The 17,345-nt window shown below is 43.4% G+C and overlaps 1 protein-coding gene and 1 pseudogene across 3 annotated transcripts in view; one reads left to right on the top strand and one right to left on the bottom strand.

Annotated features, from left to right (window-relative positions):
* The first annotated feature begins 1,626 nt into the window (after positions 1-1,626).
* LOC148039851 (uncharacterized) overlaps positions 1,627-17,345 on the top strand; it is a 175,176-nt gene continuing 159,457 nt past the window's right edge. Inside the window, exon 1 of one of the 3 annotated variants that reach the window (XM_087694618.1) lies at positions 1,627-2,043. In XM_087694618.1, coding sequence (XP_087550744.1) covers positions 1,984-2,043 — 60 coding nt within the window. In that variant the 5' untranslated portion in view covers positions 1,627-1,983. The remainder of the gene's footprint in view (positions 2,044-17,345) is intronic. The other 2 variants (XM_087694602.1, XM_087694609.1) reach the window with 2 other exon arrangements.
* On the bottom strand, positions 3,290-4,496 carry LOC148039852 (uncharacterized; annotated as a pseudogene).

The raw sequence follows: 17,345 nt of genomic DNA, 5'->3' as shown, positions 1-17,345 counted from the left end.
AGGATTCAACACCAATATGAGAAATATAGGGATATGCATCCAGCAGACCCAGATGCTGGTGGACACTTCTTCATGACGTTGCAGAGTGCGGTGTGTGTGTTGGAGGAAGTTGATGCAGACTAGCTTGATAATTCCTTCATGCTTCATGCTAGGGCCTGGACAACGTAGTCAGGTAGTCGATGGCTGGTGTGACGTCTCCAGCATGTTGGCATCCGCATTGCAGGTAGCGTGGTGCGCATAGTGGCGCCAGCTACACGTCTCCAGCCTCCAGGGGCCAGGAGCCTCCAACATGCTGGAGAATGGCGTCCTTATTGCATGCTGGCTAAAGGCTGCACGTTGCAGGCTGGCATGCTCCTAACTACACTGTACTGTGTACACGCTTCAGTATTGTTACTGTAGGAGGCTGGAGGTTGGAGGCTGGAGTTGAAGCGATGGTTTGAGTGGAGTACCCTCATGCACCTGGACTTGAAGCGACCTCCACTTTGAGTCATGCACTCACACACTTCCTTGCCCTGAAGCAAACAATGTCATTTTATTTTGCCCATGAGCCTGCGAGATTGAGTGGAGCATCGTAGAGTCCAGAGTCGAGAGTGAAGACTCAAGAGTGGAGAGTTGAGACCCCAGAGCCCCAATGGGCACCCAAAAGGGAAAGGTTCGCCATTCTCGAACCAAAGGTAGCCTCGAATGGGAAGGAAGGCAAGTGGTTGAGAGAAAAATATATTAAAAAAATAAATTTCTTTATATTGCTTCTATAGGTCATTACTATACGAAAGAAAAATAATTGAAGGCTTCTCCAAACTTATCTAAGTTGTTGCCCTCAGAAAAATAATTGAAGGCTTCTCCAAACTTATCTAAGTTGTTGCCCTCCTTTCTTACCGGGCAATAGCCCAATAGAGGCACCGGGCACCAAGTTACAATCTCTTCAAAGTATGAAGGTCAGTTTAAAGGTTTAGCCTTTATTTGCAATTTTCACGAAAGTAATCAGAGCTGTGTCATGCTAGCATCACAATGTATTTCAAATTTTGCTTTCCTTGTGGTTGCACCTGCACCAAGGGAGCTAGAGGGTCGACCATCTTCAAGCGAGAGAGAGAGAGAGAGAGAGAGAGAGAGAGAGAGAGAGAGAGAGAGAGAAGCTTGTGATTAGGAGGCAACTTGTGGACGGTAGCATCTTTTCGCCATGTATACTATTAGTTAAGGAAAGGTGGGGGCGGGTGCCACGTGGCAGCCCCCTACCTCCCCCACAAAAAACAAAGAGAACGCGGGGCGGGTGCCACGCGTCTCCCCCCCCGCAAAAATTGCACCTGCCCTTCGGGCCAGGGCGAGCCTAGGCGCAGAGCGCCTAGTATTCTTTAGCCCAACCAATTGTCTTCCTTAGCCCCGTTAACCTTCCGATAAAACACCCTTTTCTGCAAGTGCTTGTAGTGCTAACTAGGGTTTTGTTAACCCCATTGAGTGAGACTATGGTGTGGTGGGGCCAGTGGTAACCCACTCCCCCGACTACCCCATGATGCGACACGGCCCTAAAGGACTTCAATAGAAGGCCTAGGAAACTCCGAAGGCCATTGTGAGGCGCCTATGCAAAGTCCACCTCCCTAACGCTTTCATTGGGCCTTGAAAGTAGTACGATGTTAACGGATGTAAACTTTTCAACCATGCAACTCGCCTATTCGCGAGAAGTTGATCGCCCTCGCCCTCTCTCTACTCAGCCTGTAGAATTTTGATTCCTTCCTTTCGAATTTGTATTTGGTATTCTGTGGAGCTGAGAGCAGCCCCCATCGTCATCTTCGCTACCCCCATCGTCAGTCGCCTGGCTGTTGGGACAAGCCGGCAGCAAAGTTTTTTTGTTTCAAACTCCGTAATCGTTCTCCTGATATCGCATGAATTGGCCTTCCTCGCCAACACTTTAGAAATCAGGCCTCAAATTCCCACCCCCTCCCGCCCCCCCTTCTTCCCGGCCCAGCGCCCCTCCTTAGCCGCCTGATCATGCATCGGACGATATGGCAAGGATGCGTCTGCCGCATGACCATTCTGTTCTACTTCCAGGTGCATTTCCATTCTCATTTTCTCAAGTTTTGAAATGAGCTTCTACACTGGCAAAATGGCTCCTTCTGATACATATGAAATGGTCGTTAACACTGACATTTCAAGGATTAAGCACCGTCGTTGGAGCTGAGATTTGCTTGTTACCGTTATTATTTGTCCCAATGTCGTGTGCACCAGTTCGTCTCCTAGAATTCCTTGTGGCTCAGTATTTATCTATCTATCTATCTATCTGTCTGTCTATCTATCTACCTCTATGTGCGCGTGCACACACACACACACCCACCTCATCATCTGTTGAGGCCATAATTGGCCTATGAGACAAAACCATGTACAATGCTCGTTGTCCCTAGATATTATTATCGTGCCAAAAGATAGTTGGTGGTATACTATGAAAAGAATCTAAAGTGGTGTACAAAACAAGATAGTGCTCATATAGGAATACAACGGGAGGATGAGGTATACATGTCTAGCCGTATAGCTGAATGATATCACTATATCTAGCTCCACCTAGTTAGGATCGGTGGATAGAGTATGCCATACATCTCCGATGAAATAGTATAAGGGTAACATCCGGACCAGGCCCTCAACTCTGTCAATTGCTACTCATATTGCTAGCAGATCTGTGTCATCTCTCTAGTATAGCATCTGTGTTTGGTACCCCTATTCCATGGGTGGCGTGTTGCTTTGATCTTCTTTGCTCTCTAAACTGTCACACCTCTCTATGTGCGCGCTTTGTGTGTGGTCATTGTGTGGAAGAAATCGGTCAACTGACGCTCCCCTGTTTGTGTAGTATGAGCTTGTAGTAGTGATGTGCGGAGCCTTTGAATCTTGACTAGAAATTGGCCTAGGTGGCGTTGGTGTGGGGACTCCATGACTAGTTTGAAGGAGGTGCCTCCTCCAAGTAGTAGGGGGTACATAGCTCAGACTGCTCTATAGGCTCTGCATCTGTAGATGTAGTGCTCCTTACTCTCCACCTCCTCCTGGTATAGTCTGTAAATCCGCTCAGCTTGGGGAATGTGGGTTGCTCTCTTGGTCTCAATCTCAAGTTGGTGAGAGGATACCTTGATTTGGTGAATGGCTAGTTGCCTCTCATGCTGCATGCATATATCTAGGTATTGAGGTCCCTCAATGAAGCCATTTGCTATAGTCTTCATGAAGTGGTCTCTGTAGTACAACATCTTTGGGGGAGGAGGCTGCTTGGGTGAGGTCCATGTGCGTTGTGTGTACAATTGGTAAAGGTCTTGCCGCACCTCTCTAAACTGTCACACCTCTCTATGTGCGTGCTTTGTGTGTGGTCATTGTGTGGAAGAAATCGGTCAACTGACGCTCCCCTGTTTGTGTAGTATGAGCTTGTAGTAGTGATGTGCGGAGCCTTTGAATCTTGACTAGAAATTGGCCTAGGTGGCGTTGGTGTGGGGACTCCATGACTAGTTTGAAGGAGGTGCCTCCTCCAAGTAGTAGGGGGTACATAGCTCAGACTGCTCTATAGGCTCTGCATCTGTAGATGTAGTGCTCCTTACTCTCCACCTCCTCCTGGTATAGTCTGTAAATCCGCTCAGCTTGGGGAATGTGGGTTGCTCTCTTGGTCTCAATCTCAAGTTGGTGAGAGGATACCTTGATTTGGTGAATGGCTAGTTGCCTCTCATGCTGCATGCATATATCTAGGTATTGAGGTCCCTCAATGAAGCCATTTGCTATAGTCTTCATGAAGTGGTCTCTGTAGTACAACATCTTTGGGGGAGGAGGCTGCTTGGGTGAGGTCCATGTGCGTTGTGTGTACAATTGGTAAAGGTCTTGCCGCATGACTAAGTTCCTCATTGTGTGGGAGAGGTGTATAAAGGGGGAGTTAAGATCATATTGAAAGGGAGGGAGATGGTCCATGTCAATTCCGTATCCTATAAGCCATTGCTCGACTTGTGAATACCATGAAGTGTCTTATCCCGCCTTAGCTAGCTGCCTAGAGGCCTTGAAGGCTCTCCTAGGTAGCCTATCTAGCTACATGTTATGTACTTTGTGTATGAAGTTGGTAGTTTGAAAAAGGGCCTCCATCATCATGGGGGGTGCATCAAACTTGGCTTTCATAATCTCATGTGATACTGATGGTTTGCTCTGCTGTGGATCATCCATGAGAACATGATGATCTGTGGTTGCTTGATTTGTGTCTATAGGTATGTAGCCAAGCCAGGGGTCCAATTGGGTACACCATACATCATGGCTGGTGGGACCAGTGTGTCAAATAGCTACCTTTGTGTGCAAGGCTTCTGGAAGTGTGCTTGGTGGCATTGTCTCTCCATCATGGCCAATGTTGTGTATCCTCATGTGAGTTGGTCTTTGGTTGCCTTTGCCATGGTGAATCTCCCAACAGATGTAGTGAAAGTGACCCCTAGGTAAACGTATGAGTCCACAAGCTCCACTTGTCCAACTCCTAGGGTGGAGACTAATCTCCTACTCATTGGGGCTGATCTATGGAAGATCAGGATCTTGGTTTTCCCAAGATTAACCGTCAATCCGTGCTGTGTACAAAAGTCATGAAGGGGCATGAAGATGTTGTTGTAGACTCTCCTCTAATTTAGAGACCAAAACAATATCGTTAGCATCCAATATAGTAGCTAACTCCACCCCATTGCCTCCTCCTCATGTGGTGTGATATTCTATCTTGTCCATGTAGAGGCTGAAGAGTGTAGGTGACAAAGAACATTCTTGCTTCACTCTAGAGAGAGAGAGAGAGAGAGAGAGAGAGAGAGAGAGAGAGAGAGACCTTGTCTTACCTCTTAGGAACAAGCTCCAAAGGCAGCTCCTTGGGTGATTGTGGTGGAGCACCATGCTCGCCAAGAATCTTGTTTGGCTTGGGTGCATCCATTTCCAACTAATGTTACTCACACTTTCAATGAAGAAAGGATTTTATTCCAAGCCTCGATCATCCTAGACACCATAGGTGGGTGTGGATGATTAAAGTACTTTAGATTTTGCCTTGTGATTAGATGCTCGGGGAAGATTGCTTGCTTTCAAGGATGCTCTCTATAATTAGTACTAGCAGTATCTTACCCAATTACTGGTTTGGAGAGAGATGATCTTGTGGATGTCATTCATATAGTGAGATGGAGAGGATGGAACCCAAACTACAGGTCTTTATTTCAATGATGACACCACCAAAGCATCCCAAGTCTCGCACTCAAGACCATCCATCAAAGAACAAGGTGAAGTTGCCTACTCTGAATGCTCACAAGTATTGAAGTCACCCATCATGAATCCCTAACGGGCCATAAAGAGACATTATAGGTGCTTTCACAATTGACAACAATCCCAAGCTATGTTGGGTGCATATCCTCCGACCAACCATAGAACATCACCCTCATACATAATCTCCATTATCATAAATCTACCTCAAACATCCTTGTGAAGCAATGATGGCTGCAATGAGGAGCAAACAGCCAGTATAACTCGAGATCTATGAGGAGCATGACCACTAAAGAATAGTATAATCCTTATATATATAAATGGAACCAGCCATGGAGTGTTGCTTGTGTTCCATTGCACAAAATACATCCCAATTACCAGCAAAAACAGTCCTTCGCATCCTAAATTGTTTATTACAAGATGCAATGCCCTTTACATTCCATAATGCTAGCCTCATGATATACAAGCAAGTGAAAACTATTGTTGGAATGCTTGCATACGGTTCTCTTTAGCATTTTGATACTTGGGCTAGATTGGATAGGATGTGTGTTTGCCAAAGCGATTCCTTCCTTCTCACAATGCCTAATATGTGGGTGAAGAGAACATTTCCTTTTAGATCATTGCCCTTAGGTCTTGGAAATGATACATTAGCTAATGGATGCCTTCAAGGCATTGCTTGATTGTTTGCCCTTGTGACTCAATCGGTCTTTTCTATTTCATGATTAGTTCTCAAAGTATGTGCAACTATTGATTGCTTCGTTTGGCAAACCTTACTTCAAGGAGGATACAACTCAATCTTAGTGATTGTGGATATGTTGACAAAGGTTGCATATCTTATGATAGTCACGACCAACTTATGTTGACAACTCAATCTTAGTGATTGTGGATAGGTTGACAAAGGTTGCATACCTTATGATATTCAAGACCAACTACAAGGCTTTAGATATTGCAAGACTCTTTGTTAAAGAGATCTTTAGGCTTGTTGGATTGCAAAAGAGGATCGTCAGCGAACCGTGATTCTCTTTCCAGTTCCCATTTTTGGAAGAGCTTGTTTGAGGCCATTGAAGCACATCTTTGTTTTAGTACATCTTACCATTCCCCAAATCAACTGCCAAATGGAGAGTATAGACCGAGTCATTAAAGACATACTTAGAGCATATTGTAATACGAGATTCAACAAGCTTTTGCTTTTAGAGCTCAATTGCAGCATTTGTACTCTCCGCTCTAGCACTTTGTGGCCCTACAATAGGTTGGGGCTAATTTTGATGAATTGGCCACTTATTTAGAGAAGTGTAGAGTCCAAGCTCTTCAAGATAAGCAATATGCAAAATATAAACTATTGGCTCAATTGGATGCTTTGTATGATAACAATTATTAGACTCATCATTTTTTTGCTCGCCTATGTTAAAAACATGCACATGAAAATATTGTGTTTGCCGGATGCACAAGGCGCTATGGTTATTGAATCTCGATCTATCATTTAGACGTGTCTTGAGTACTATAAAACTTTTTTGGATCCACAAGAAACTCTCACTGATCCAATTCATGTTGTGCATCATTATATAAATTATATTCTAGACATGTGAGACCAAGTAAAGCTTGAATGGGCAAGTTTTTGGAGGTAGATATCACTAAGATGGAGGTGGAGGAGGTCTTGTCCCATCTTCCATGTAGGAAAAGCGTGGGATTGGACGGCTTGCCTAATGAAATTTTTCAACTCATGTTGCTCCGGGATTGAAATTGATTTGGTAACATATCCCCAAAAGGAATAGGTACTATCAGCATTGCCAAAAGGCCAGTGATTTTGACGATAAGTGTCACCCAAAGGCCAAGGATTGTTTGCTAAAGACTTGATCCTTTTCTCCACCTAGGGCCTTGATCACATTAGATGAGGGTACTTTTGCCCCACCTTCATAGTTGAGAGGGGTTATCCTGCATACCAACAAGGGAGACTTGGTGGGTGTGAAGATATGCTAGGGTTTGCACTGAGGAAACACAGCATGTACGACCAAGACTAAAACACAAAGACTCAAACAGAGGCCAATAAAACTCAAACCCTAAATGCAAAACGCAAAACACAAAAACTCAAAACTCCAACACAGAGACAAACATAGAGAGAAGAAACTTTGAAGTGAATGAATGTTGCAAATGAATGTGAGAGTGTATAGCATGCCCAAGGGCAGAGCAATGCAGTGTCGGAGAGTGACGTCCACCGAAGACAAATCCCAAGTGCAGTAACCACCAGTTAGAAGGTCGCAGTGCGAGAAACACCAAATGTAAATCACTAGAGTGTCAGGGAACTGAGGTGGAAATATGAGAGGTGTTTGATGATGTAGAGAGTCTGTTAGACAGTAATAATGCAGGTACTCCAATAGTGGCTTGGTGGAAGAGATGGCAGTAGCCTGTTGCTTGGCACCGGATGTTGAAAACGTAGGCTGATCAGGTGCTATGATGACGCAACAGATGGAGACCTCCAAATAGCAAGGCAATGGCTAAAAACAGGTGCCTAGGGCTGGATAGTGATGGGCTGTAGCCGGTGATGGTTGGACAGTAGATGGTAGATGGTTGATGGTTGAGGGCTTGTTAGATAGCAAAAACACAGGTAGTCTAGTAGTGGCCCGGTGGGAGAGATGGCAATAGCTTGTCGCCTAGTACTAGATGCTGAAAATGTAGGTTGATCAGGTGCTATGATGATGCAACAAACCTCCAAACAACAAGGTGATGGTTGAAAACAGGCCGCCTAGGGTTGGATAGCAATGGGTTGTAGTCAGTGATGGGTGGATAGCAGACGGTAGATGGTTGATAGCTGAAATCTGCACGGTAGTGTGAAAAACCTGCACGAAAGGATGAGGCTGAACGGTGGGCAGTCTGTCTATTCATAGATGTTGAAGGGTACCCCAAAAAATTAGGGTTTTGGGGGACCACTGAAACTCTCTCTAACCACGCACCAAATTTGCATTTTTAATTAATTAAGCATGTTTTGAGGCTGTTTAAAAATGCTAATCAGCTCTGTAAAGCGTGTTTTAGCTCAATAGTGGGCACATGGCTTTTGTGTTAGAAGTGGGTGGAGCGAATGGAAGTGTGAATTTGTTGTGATAGATTGGCCAACCATTCATATCGGACATCTACAGACGTATGGTATGAAAGGGTATGAAATGACATTTCATACTTGAATTTTTTAAAGGGGTAAAATAAAAGCCCACGACTGCTTGAAATCAAATTCTTGTTGGAGGTTAAATGTGTGCAAAGAGATTTGCTTGATCTTAGAGAGAAATGGAAAAGATATGGCTGCAACATTGTTTGTGATGGATGGTCTAATGCACATTGTCAATGACACATTATCAATGTAATGGTTTTATGCATGTTCGGTTCCACTTTCTTGCAATCAATTGATACAAGTGGCGAGTATAAGTCAGCAGAGTATTATCTTGGAAATTCTTAAGAGTGCTATTCTTGAAATGGGGCCTTAGAATGTAGTCCAAATATGCATGGGCAATGCAACCAATTGTGTTCGTGCTGGTCACTTGGTTGGGCAAGGGTGGCCAACCATTTTTTTCACCTGTTGCACATGCCATTGCCTTGATTTGTTGTTTGAGAATATTGGAGAAATTTATTGGATGAAGTCTATTTTGGAAGAAGCTGTGAAAATGGTGACATTTGTCACATATAAAATTACAGTTTTTCCTTTGTATCGTAGACCAACCATTTTTTTCACCTGTTGCACATGCCATTGCCTTGATTTGTTGTTTGAGAATATTGGAGAAATTTATTGGATGAAGTCTATTTTGGAAGAAGCTGTGAAAATGGTGACATTTGTCACATATAAAATTACAGTTTTTCCTTTGTATCGTAAGTTTCGTTCAAAAGAATTGCTTAAACCAGCACAGACTCGGTTTGTATATATGTTTATCATTTTGGCAAACATGTTGTATGATAGAGTCTTCAATGGATTGTGTCGAATGGTCATTAGTGATAAGCATAGAAACAGGGAATGCCCGTTCTGGCACTTAGGAATGAATTAATGCGTTTCGGGAGGTCCGAGCCTAGGAAATACTGGCGGAACGTTCCAGCCCGTTCCCTGTCCCGTTCCTGCCCGTTTCGGGCCATTCCCTGGCCGTTCTCTGTTTGGAAAGGCCGTTCCAGCAGCGGGGCATTAATTTAAAAAAAAACAAAACAATTGATCGCGTCCTGTCCAACCTTACGCCAGTTGGCCCGACTCCCGCCTCTCGCTTGCCTGACCTACCTCCCGCCTCTCGCGCCTCTCTCGATTGCCTGGCCCGATTGCTTGGCGCTCGACTGCCAGGCCCACCTCCCACAACTCCCACCTCTCTCGCCTGCTTGGTGCCTCTCCCGCCTGCCTAAAATTGATATATCTCTAGATGAATCTAGGCTTAAGTGGCGGCTCTCTCCATCCACACACACACACACACACACACACACACACACACACACACACACACACACATATATATATATATAATGCCATTCCCTCCGTTTCCGTTCCCTAACTTTGGGCGTTCCCCCCTGTTCCGGGGGGTCCCATTCCCCGTTCCTGGTAACTATGGTGATGAGTATTGCCGAAAGAAAGTGAGCAGAAGTGTCAAGGCTTTGCAAGTTTCATCTATTATCTTGAGTTCTTCATTTTGCACCAATGCCAAAATGATTGTGAAGCTATGTGCTCCAATTTTAAAGATTTTGCATCTTACTGATAGAGGAGGTGCCACCATGGGGCTGGTGTATGAGCTCATTGATCGCATGACAGAAAAGATTAAAATTCTTGAGGTTTTTGATGCTTCCAAGCTATAGCAAGTCAAGGCACTTTGTGTAGACCAATGATGTACTCTCCATTGCATGCTGTTGCTTTTGTACTCCATCCTATTTGGAGAGCAAGAATGTTGATAGTGACAAGGAGGTGAGTAACGATTGGATGGATGTGGTTGTATGTGTTACAAACTATGACCAAGTGCTCAAGGGGAGTTATATGATAAACTAGATAAGTATAAGTTTGAGTTAGATGCATTTGTGTGTCCTATTGCAAAGGATGAGAAGGGGATGCATCAAGGACTAAAATGGTGGGAAACCTTTGGGACAGAGACACCAAATTTGGAGCTCTTGCTGTTGGGTATTTTACTCACGTCTCACTTACGCCTACGCTCATATAGGAGTGTCGGTGATTAGTAGGACACTAGGGCACTTTTTACTCTCGGTAGGAGAGGTTTTTTCCCCTAGACTTATGGTATTATTTCATATGTGCTTATGACACACACTTACGGGCACTTACGGTGTTCGGGTGTGGACACCCCCTACAACCCTAAGGCTTAAGGGTTGTACCTTGTACTTTCAGCTTACACTCTTTCAGTCTATTGCATCGGGTGTCGTGCTTCACTCTCACACTGTCTTCTGAGTTTTTGTGTTGAGCTTCGATCCTGCCTTCTTCTCACATTTGGTATTAGAGTAGCAGTGGCTCTGCTCAGCTCAGCTCGGTTCGACTCAGCTCCGTGGTCCTCCTCAGCTCAACTTTGCCCTAGTTTCAGTACGACTTGTAGAAGTCGTCAACATTTTACTCGTCAACTCCTCCAGCTCCTACCACCTCTGTAGCTCGTAGCCTGCTCAGGCTACATCGGTCATTAGTCTGCAGCTGCCACGTCGGTCGTTAGTTGTTGTACGCTTCGCCAGTGCCCGCCAATAGCGTTGCCTGGGTCTGTTTCCTGTGTTGTCTCCGTCAGTCGTGTCCTCTGTGCCACCCGCCAGACATTTTTTGTATCGTTTGTCATCAGTCGATAGCTCGTCCGATTGCTTAACGTCCGTCCTGCTAGTGACAGCCCATTTGTAGCGTCGACTGTATCCGTTTGACACCTGTCTGACGAATTTGTGCTAGTTCACTACAATTTTATGCCCGCCAGCTAACGAATTTGTGCCAGTCAACCTGTCATTTCTGTGGTGATTTTTTTAAAATTTTTCAAAATTCCAGCATAAATTTTTGGAAGCAGGGGTTCCTATGCAGCAGACACAAAATTAAAGAAACGTGTTCGGGACACATTGGATGCAAATCTTTTGGCACATTCATAAAATTTTTTGGGGCTTTTATGTTTTCTGAGGACATTGGCATACGCACTGCAGTTACAGTCATTGAAAGACTGTTTTGAACAAATTTGAGGCAAGAAATTTTGGGAATTTTGTTGGTACAGTGTTGTTGAACACTGATTGCACCTTGGATTGCTTTCATTACAGACAATTTTGACAGAGTGCACCTCTGTACACTAATTGCAGAAAGTTATTTTCTACAATTTCTGGGAATTTTCAGATTTCCAGTTTGGTCCCGCTTCGACATTGCTCTTTTGCCTTTTTTTGGTAATTGATAATCATGGCAAATCAAGGAGGAGATGTCTTCACCTATATATCCAAGGAGGACAGATTGGATGGAAGTAACTATTCACTTTGGTCCTTCATGATGAAAAATGTACTTGTGGCAAAAAATCTTTGGGATTATGTCAGTGGAGAAGAAGCTAGACCTGGAGTTGTGGCTCCAGCTACTCCTCCTCCAGGAGGACATGCACAAAGGGCACCTCAGCCTGCTCCACTTCAGCCACTTCCCCAAAGAAGAAGAACTAAAAAAGCATAGGATACACGGGATGCTCAGGCTTTGTCGCTGATTGCATTGGCAATTCAGTGGTCAATCATCCCCCACATTCGTTCAGCAGCTTCTTCACGAGAAGCTTGGCTAACTTTGGAGTAGATGTTTGTAGGCAAGAATGAGACTCACATCTCTTTCTTAAAGAAAGAGCTAGAGACTAAGCAGAAAAGTGAGGCATTGGATGCTTTTAAAAGGTTTTATGCATTTGTTAGTACTCAAAAGGGCTTAAAACTGAAATGCATAAGAACAGATAATGGGGGAGAGTACGTATCTAAACAATTTAATAGTTTTTGTGATGAAAATGGGATTAAACAAGAGCTTACAGCCCCTTATAATCCGTCATCTAATGGTGTGGCTGAGCGAATGAATTGCACTTTATGTGAGAAGATTCGGTGCATGCTGTCCACAGCTAATCTCCCGCAATTGTTTTGGGGAGAGGCACTTAAAACCGCGGTGCATATTTGCAACCGATCTCCACATCGTGCACTTGATAGTGGCATCCCTGAAGAGGTTTGGTTTGGCAAACCTGCTTCGTATGACCACTTAAGGGTCTTTGGCTGTGAATGCTATGTACATGTGCCTGTTGATAGCAAAACTAAACTTGACATGAAATCCCTCAGAGGCATTTTCATGGGTTATGGAGATGATGGTGAAATGGGTTATAGAGTTTGGGTTCCAAGCATGAAAAAGGTGCTACGCAGCCGAGATGTGGTATTTAATGAATCAAAGCTGCTGAAAAATGCCACATCTAGTGATGTAGACAAAAGGAAAGTGAAATTTCAGCATGATCAGCCACTTAAACAGCCATCAGCCACTGAAAATTCAGCTCCATTTGATGCTGGTTATGATAATCAGCGTGTCATTATTGAGCCAGATGCAAATGGGCAGCAAAGGGATGTTGAAAATCAGTTTGGGCAACAAAATCAGCATGCTGAACATCTACAGCAACCTGAAAATTTATTACAGCAACCTGAAAATGCAGTTTAGCAGCCAAATAATGAGGTCATTGACATTCCTTTGGATGTAGATCCATTGCTTGATAACACAGATCATTGGGTGAGAAGGTCTACACGTGTCAGCAGACCCATACAGAGGTTTGATTCCTCTTTGGACTGCATTTTACTCACAGATGAGGGTGAGCCTCTTACATATAAAGAGGCATTGTCATGTGAGTTAAAGAAAAAGTGGGAGCAAGCTATGTAGGAAGAAATGAAGTCATTGTATCAGAATGATACTTGGGATTTGGTTTCATTGCCCAAAGATAGGAAAGCTATTCCTAACAAGTGGGTCTATAAATTCAAATGTGTGGATGGCAAACCCAAATACAAAGCCAGGCTTGTGACTAAGGGTTATACTCGGAAAGAGGGGATTGACTTTCAGGAAGTTTTTTCACCTGTTGTCAAAATGACCACTCTTTGGGTATTGTTTGCTATTGTTGTATCTATGGATCTTGAACTTGATCAGATGGATGTTAGAACTGCATTCCTGCATGGTGATTTAGAAGAAGAGCTGTATATGAAACAACCAGAGGGCTTTGTTATGCCAGGAAAGGAGCATTTGGTGTGCAAGCTTAAGAGAATCTTGTATGGTTTAAAACAAGCTCCTAGACAGTGGTATAAGAAGTTTGATGCCTTCATGCTCTCACATGGGTTTAAAAGAAGCAATGCAGATCACTGCTTATACACAAAGGAAGGCTGATGATGGAAGCCTTATTATCCTTGTGCTTTATGTGGATGATATGCTTATTGTTGGTAAGCATAAGAGCCATGTTAATGCATTGAAAAGACAGCTGAATTCAGCCTTTTCCATGAAGGACTTGGGTGCAGCTGAACATATTTTGGGCATGCGTGTGACGAGAGATAAAGAGCAGAAGCTCTTATTTCTTTAAGATTTAACTCAAGCAAGAGTTGAATGCCTTGAAGAAAGGGAAAACGTCTGTCAATGAGTATGTGTTGAAGGTGAGGAGCATTGCAAATGCTTTAGCAGTGATTGATGCAATGCCGGATGATAATGATTTGGTTTCATCCACTCTGAGTGGCCTTAACAATGAGAAGGCATGGAAATCATTTGTTACTTCAGTATATGTACGGAAGCCATTTCCAGATTTTGATGAACTGATCTCTCTCATGATTACTGAAGAGATCAATGTGCAGGGTGATTTGTCTGAAAGATATGGTGAACAGGTCCAAGCATTTTACTTGAGTCCAGGAAGGGGACGTGGTAGATCCTCTTCGAGAGGCCGTGGTATGGGACGTGCTGGCGATAACTAGCAAAACAGGTTCAATCAACTACAAGAAAAGTACATCAACAAAGTGCTTGATCGTTTCTCTATGAGAGATGCTAAGTCACTTGGTGTTCCATTACCACCATACCTTAAGCTTAGCAAAGCTGATTGCCCAAAAGATGACATGGCAGCCAACTCTATGAAGGGTGTTCCTTATGCTTCAGCTTGTGGATCACTCATGTATGCTATGGTTGCCACTAGACCTGACATTGCTCATGCAGTGGGAATTGTGAGCAGGTTTATGTCGAACCCTGGCAAAGCACATTGGGAGGGAGTGAAATGCATCTTTTGATACCTTAAGGGCACGCAAAGAAAATGTATTTGCTATGGAAAGGGTACATTAGATCTGCAGGGATATTGCGATGCAGACATGGCAGGTGACTTGGATACTCGCAAGTCTACTAGTGGGTATATATTTACCTTGAATGGTGGGGCAGTTTCTTGGTGCTCTAGATTGCAAAAGATAGTAGCACTTTCTACCATTGAGACTGAATATATTTCAGCCACTGAAGCTTCGAAAGAAGCTGTTTGGCTTGGTTGCTTGGTCAAGGATTTTGGGCTGCCCACCAAAACACCTGTACTTGGATGTGATAGCCAGAGTGCTATATGTCTGGCTAAGAATGCCATGTTTCATGCACGTACTAAACATATGGATGTACGGTACCACTTTATCAGACAAGTTCTGGATGATGGTCTAGTCACACTAACTAAGATCAAAACACAAGATAACCCTGCAGATGCTTTCACAAAAAATCTTGCAAAGGCTCAGCATGAGCATTGCATTCAACTAGTGGGAGTTGGTTAAAGGTTTGCTCATGACCTTTAAGTGGGAGGTTGTTGGGTGTAAAGGCCCTTCGCTACACTTCTCGTGTATATATTTTACTTGTACATGTGACCGCACTCTTGCGGGTGTAAATGTACCATACCCTAAAACATAAATATATTCTTTCGTTCTTTGTGTGTGCCACACTGGTACACACCCAACTCAAGTCTCTACTCTCTCTACACTCTCTAGTGCTGAACACACTCCATTCTCGTTGTGCACACCACTTGGGCATTTTCGCTTTCCTTCAGAAGCTTGTTTTTATACACAACAATTTGCATCTCATAAGCAAGTTGAAAGAAAGAGGATTTGAGAAGATAGAAGTGACCTTAGAAATGCTAAACAAGGAAAAGGATGATGAAAGGCTGCTTGCTTTGCAGGAAATGAGAGAGGAAGATGATGAAAATTCAGCTCTCGTGATAGTAGGTGCATCCAGTGTTGGTACCTCTAGTGTGCCATAGGATGAGGTGGAGGATGAGAATGAGGATGATGCAAGATATGAAAATGAGTCGTCTTGAGTAGCACATGCCATAGCAAGTCTACAATCTTGAGTCTTGGCCTTTGCCTCTTCAGTCTCTTGAGTTGTCTAGAGTTAGAGTACTATGATGTATTATGAGTCATGCCATTTTGTGATCTTGGTGGGCTGATTATAATTTATGAGTCATGAGTCATGACATTTTGTGATCTTAGTGGGTTGATTATAATCTCAAAATTAATTCAATTCCCTTGTCAAATTTCAATGTCTTTTAATGCTTGCTTTTCGAAGTGTAAACTTCATTGAAATGTTTATAATTCATATTCAACTTACCATTCTTATATTTTTCTAGTCTTTTAAGAAAAAATTAAGGCGATGTCAGTGACGATGGTGGGGGTCTAAATCATGATTCAGTCACACTTTCATACCCATACACGTATGGAAGTATGAGACATATGCTATCAACTATGTGTGCAACACAAGAAGGAAGAGAGTTTGCAAAGATAGAGAAGAACGCTGCAACGAATGAACTTAAAAGAATGCTTGGGAAATGGAATCCATATACCAAGACATGAGATAGTCAAACACAACAGTGAGTCATGGGCTGAGTGGGTACTGGCATTGGCTCCCTCCCACCAACAGGACGTGCAAGTAACAAAGTATACTGATGATGATGCAAAGGAGGGAATCCAGCCTATAAATAGGCAAAGAACATGATCAGGTCGGCCAGCTTTTGGAGGACTCAAAGTACAAGTCAACCAGCCAAGAAATGCATAAAATAATTGGCACCCACTGATCCACTTTGTAAGAGAAATGCACAGCCCACTAAAACACAACGAGACTTATACATAGACTAACTAATCTATAACACTTTGGACCAGCTTCCTAGGCCACCCTTGCTACACCCGAGGGATTATATGATTGATCCACAAACATCACTACTTTGGACTTTGGGCCTCAAGTGCTCCTTGTCTCCCTTAAGGATAGACTTGATGAGCCCTCTTCTCTTTCTAAGTTGCCATCTTCATCTAGTGTGCAGCTAGATGCTGTTGAGTCCACTTTTCCAAGAGATCCCCTAGTCTAGTGGATCGTGGAGCCTTCCTCCAAGTCGTGACCTACATTCTTAGTATGCCTACCTATTGGTATTGGGAATCCCTTGCAAACCATCCCCCCCCCGCCCAATGCCCGAGCTTGTGCAAGGTTGAAATGACCCTCTCTCAACCTCCCACAGCCTTTTTCCTACTTGCATGGGCAAGTTTTGTCAAGTGACAACATTCCAAATTCAATTTCTAACATTTCTAAATTGGCTAGGCCAACTCACCCAAGTAATCCTAAGCACTCATTAGTCTCATAACTAGCATTAGTTAATTAATTAATGCCTATTCTCTAGTATTACCTCTGATACCTATGGCTAGTTGAATGTTCTAGACCAAATTTTGACACCAAGTACCACCTGTGAAATAAGTAACATGCACCTCACATGTGCACATTTGATTAACTCTTTAGTTGAATGCTTCAAAATTTCACATCCTTGCAACAAACCTCCTTCCTTGAAATCCTTGCAATTGTTCTTAATGGCACTGCAATGTGCCAAAGCAAAAAATATACTGCACTAGAATTTCCCGAAAGGTTTCATAGTTAAATCAACATTGGCCATTGTTGCTTAACTATGCTAATACCAAACACTTGCTAGAAATTTTCTGCAAGCAAAACTATAACATAAGAGTTACAAAGAATCCAAAATTTCTACCAAAAAACCATATAATGCATTTGTTATTAGCATCTCTTAATTGCTTTGGCCAAATAACCATAGAAAAGGTGAAGTTGAGCATAAAGCATGGCTGAACTTTCAATGGCATGCTGAAAATACATTGTTGTCCACAAAACCAACTGAATACCACCGACAACT

This window comes from Lygodium microphyllum, chromosome 2 (assembly GCF_053477565.2).
Source record: "Lygodium microphyllum isolate KBCC chromosome 2, Lygodium_microphyllum_v1.1.10, whole genome shotgun sequence".
NCBI classification, from domain to species: domain Eukaryota; kingdom Viridiplantae; phylum Streptophyta; class Polypodiopsida; order Schizaeales; family Lygodiaceae; genus Lygodium; species Lygodium microphyllum.
This window is presented reverse-complemented; position numbering and strand designations above follow the sequence as displayed.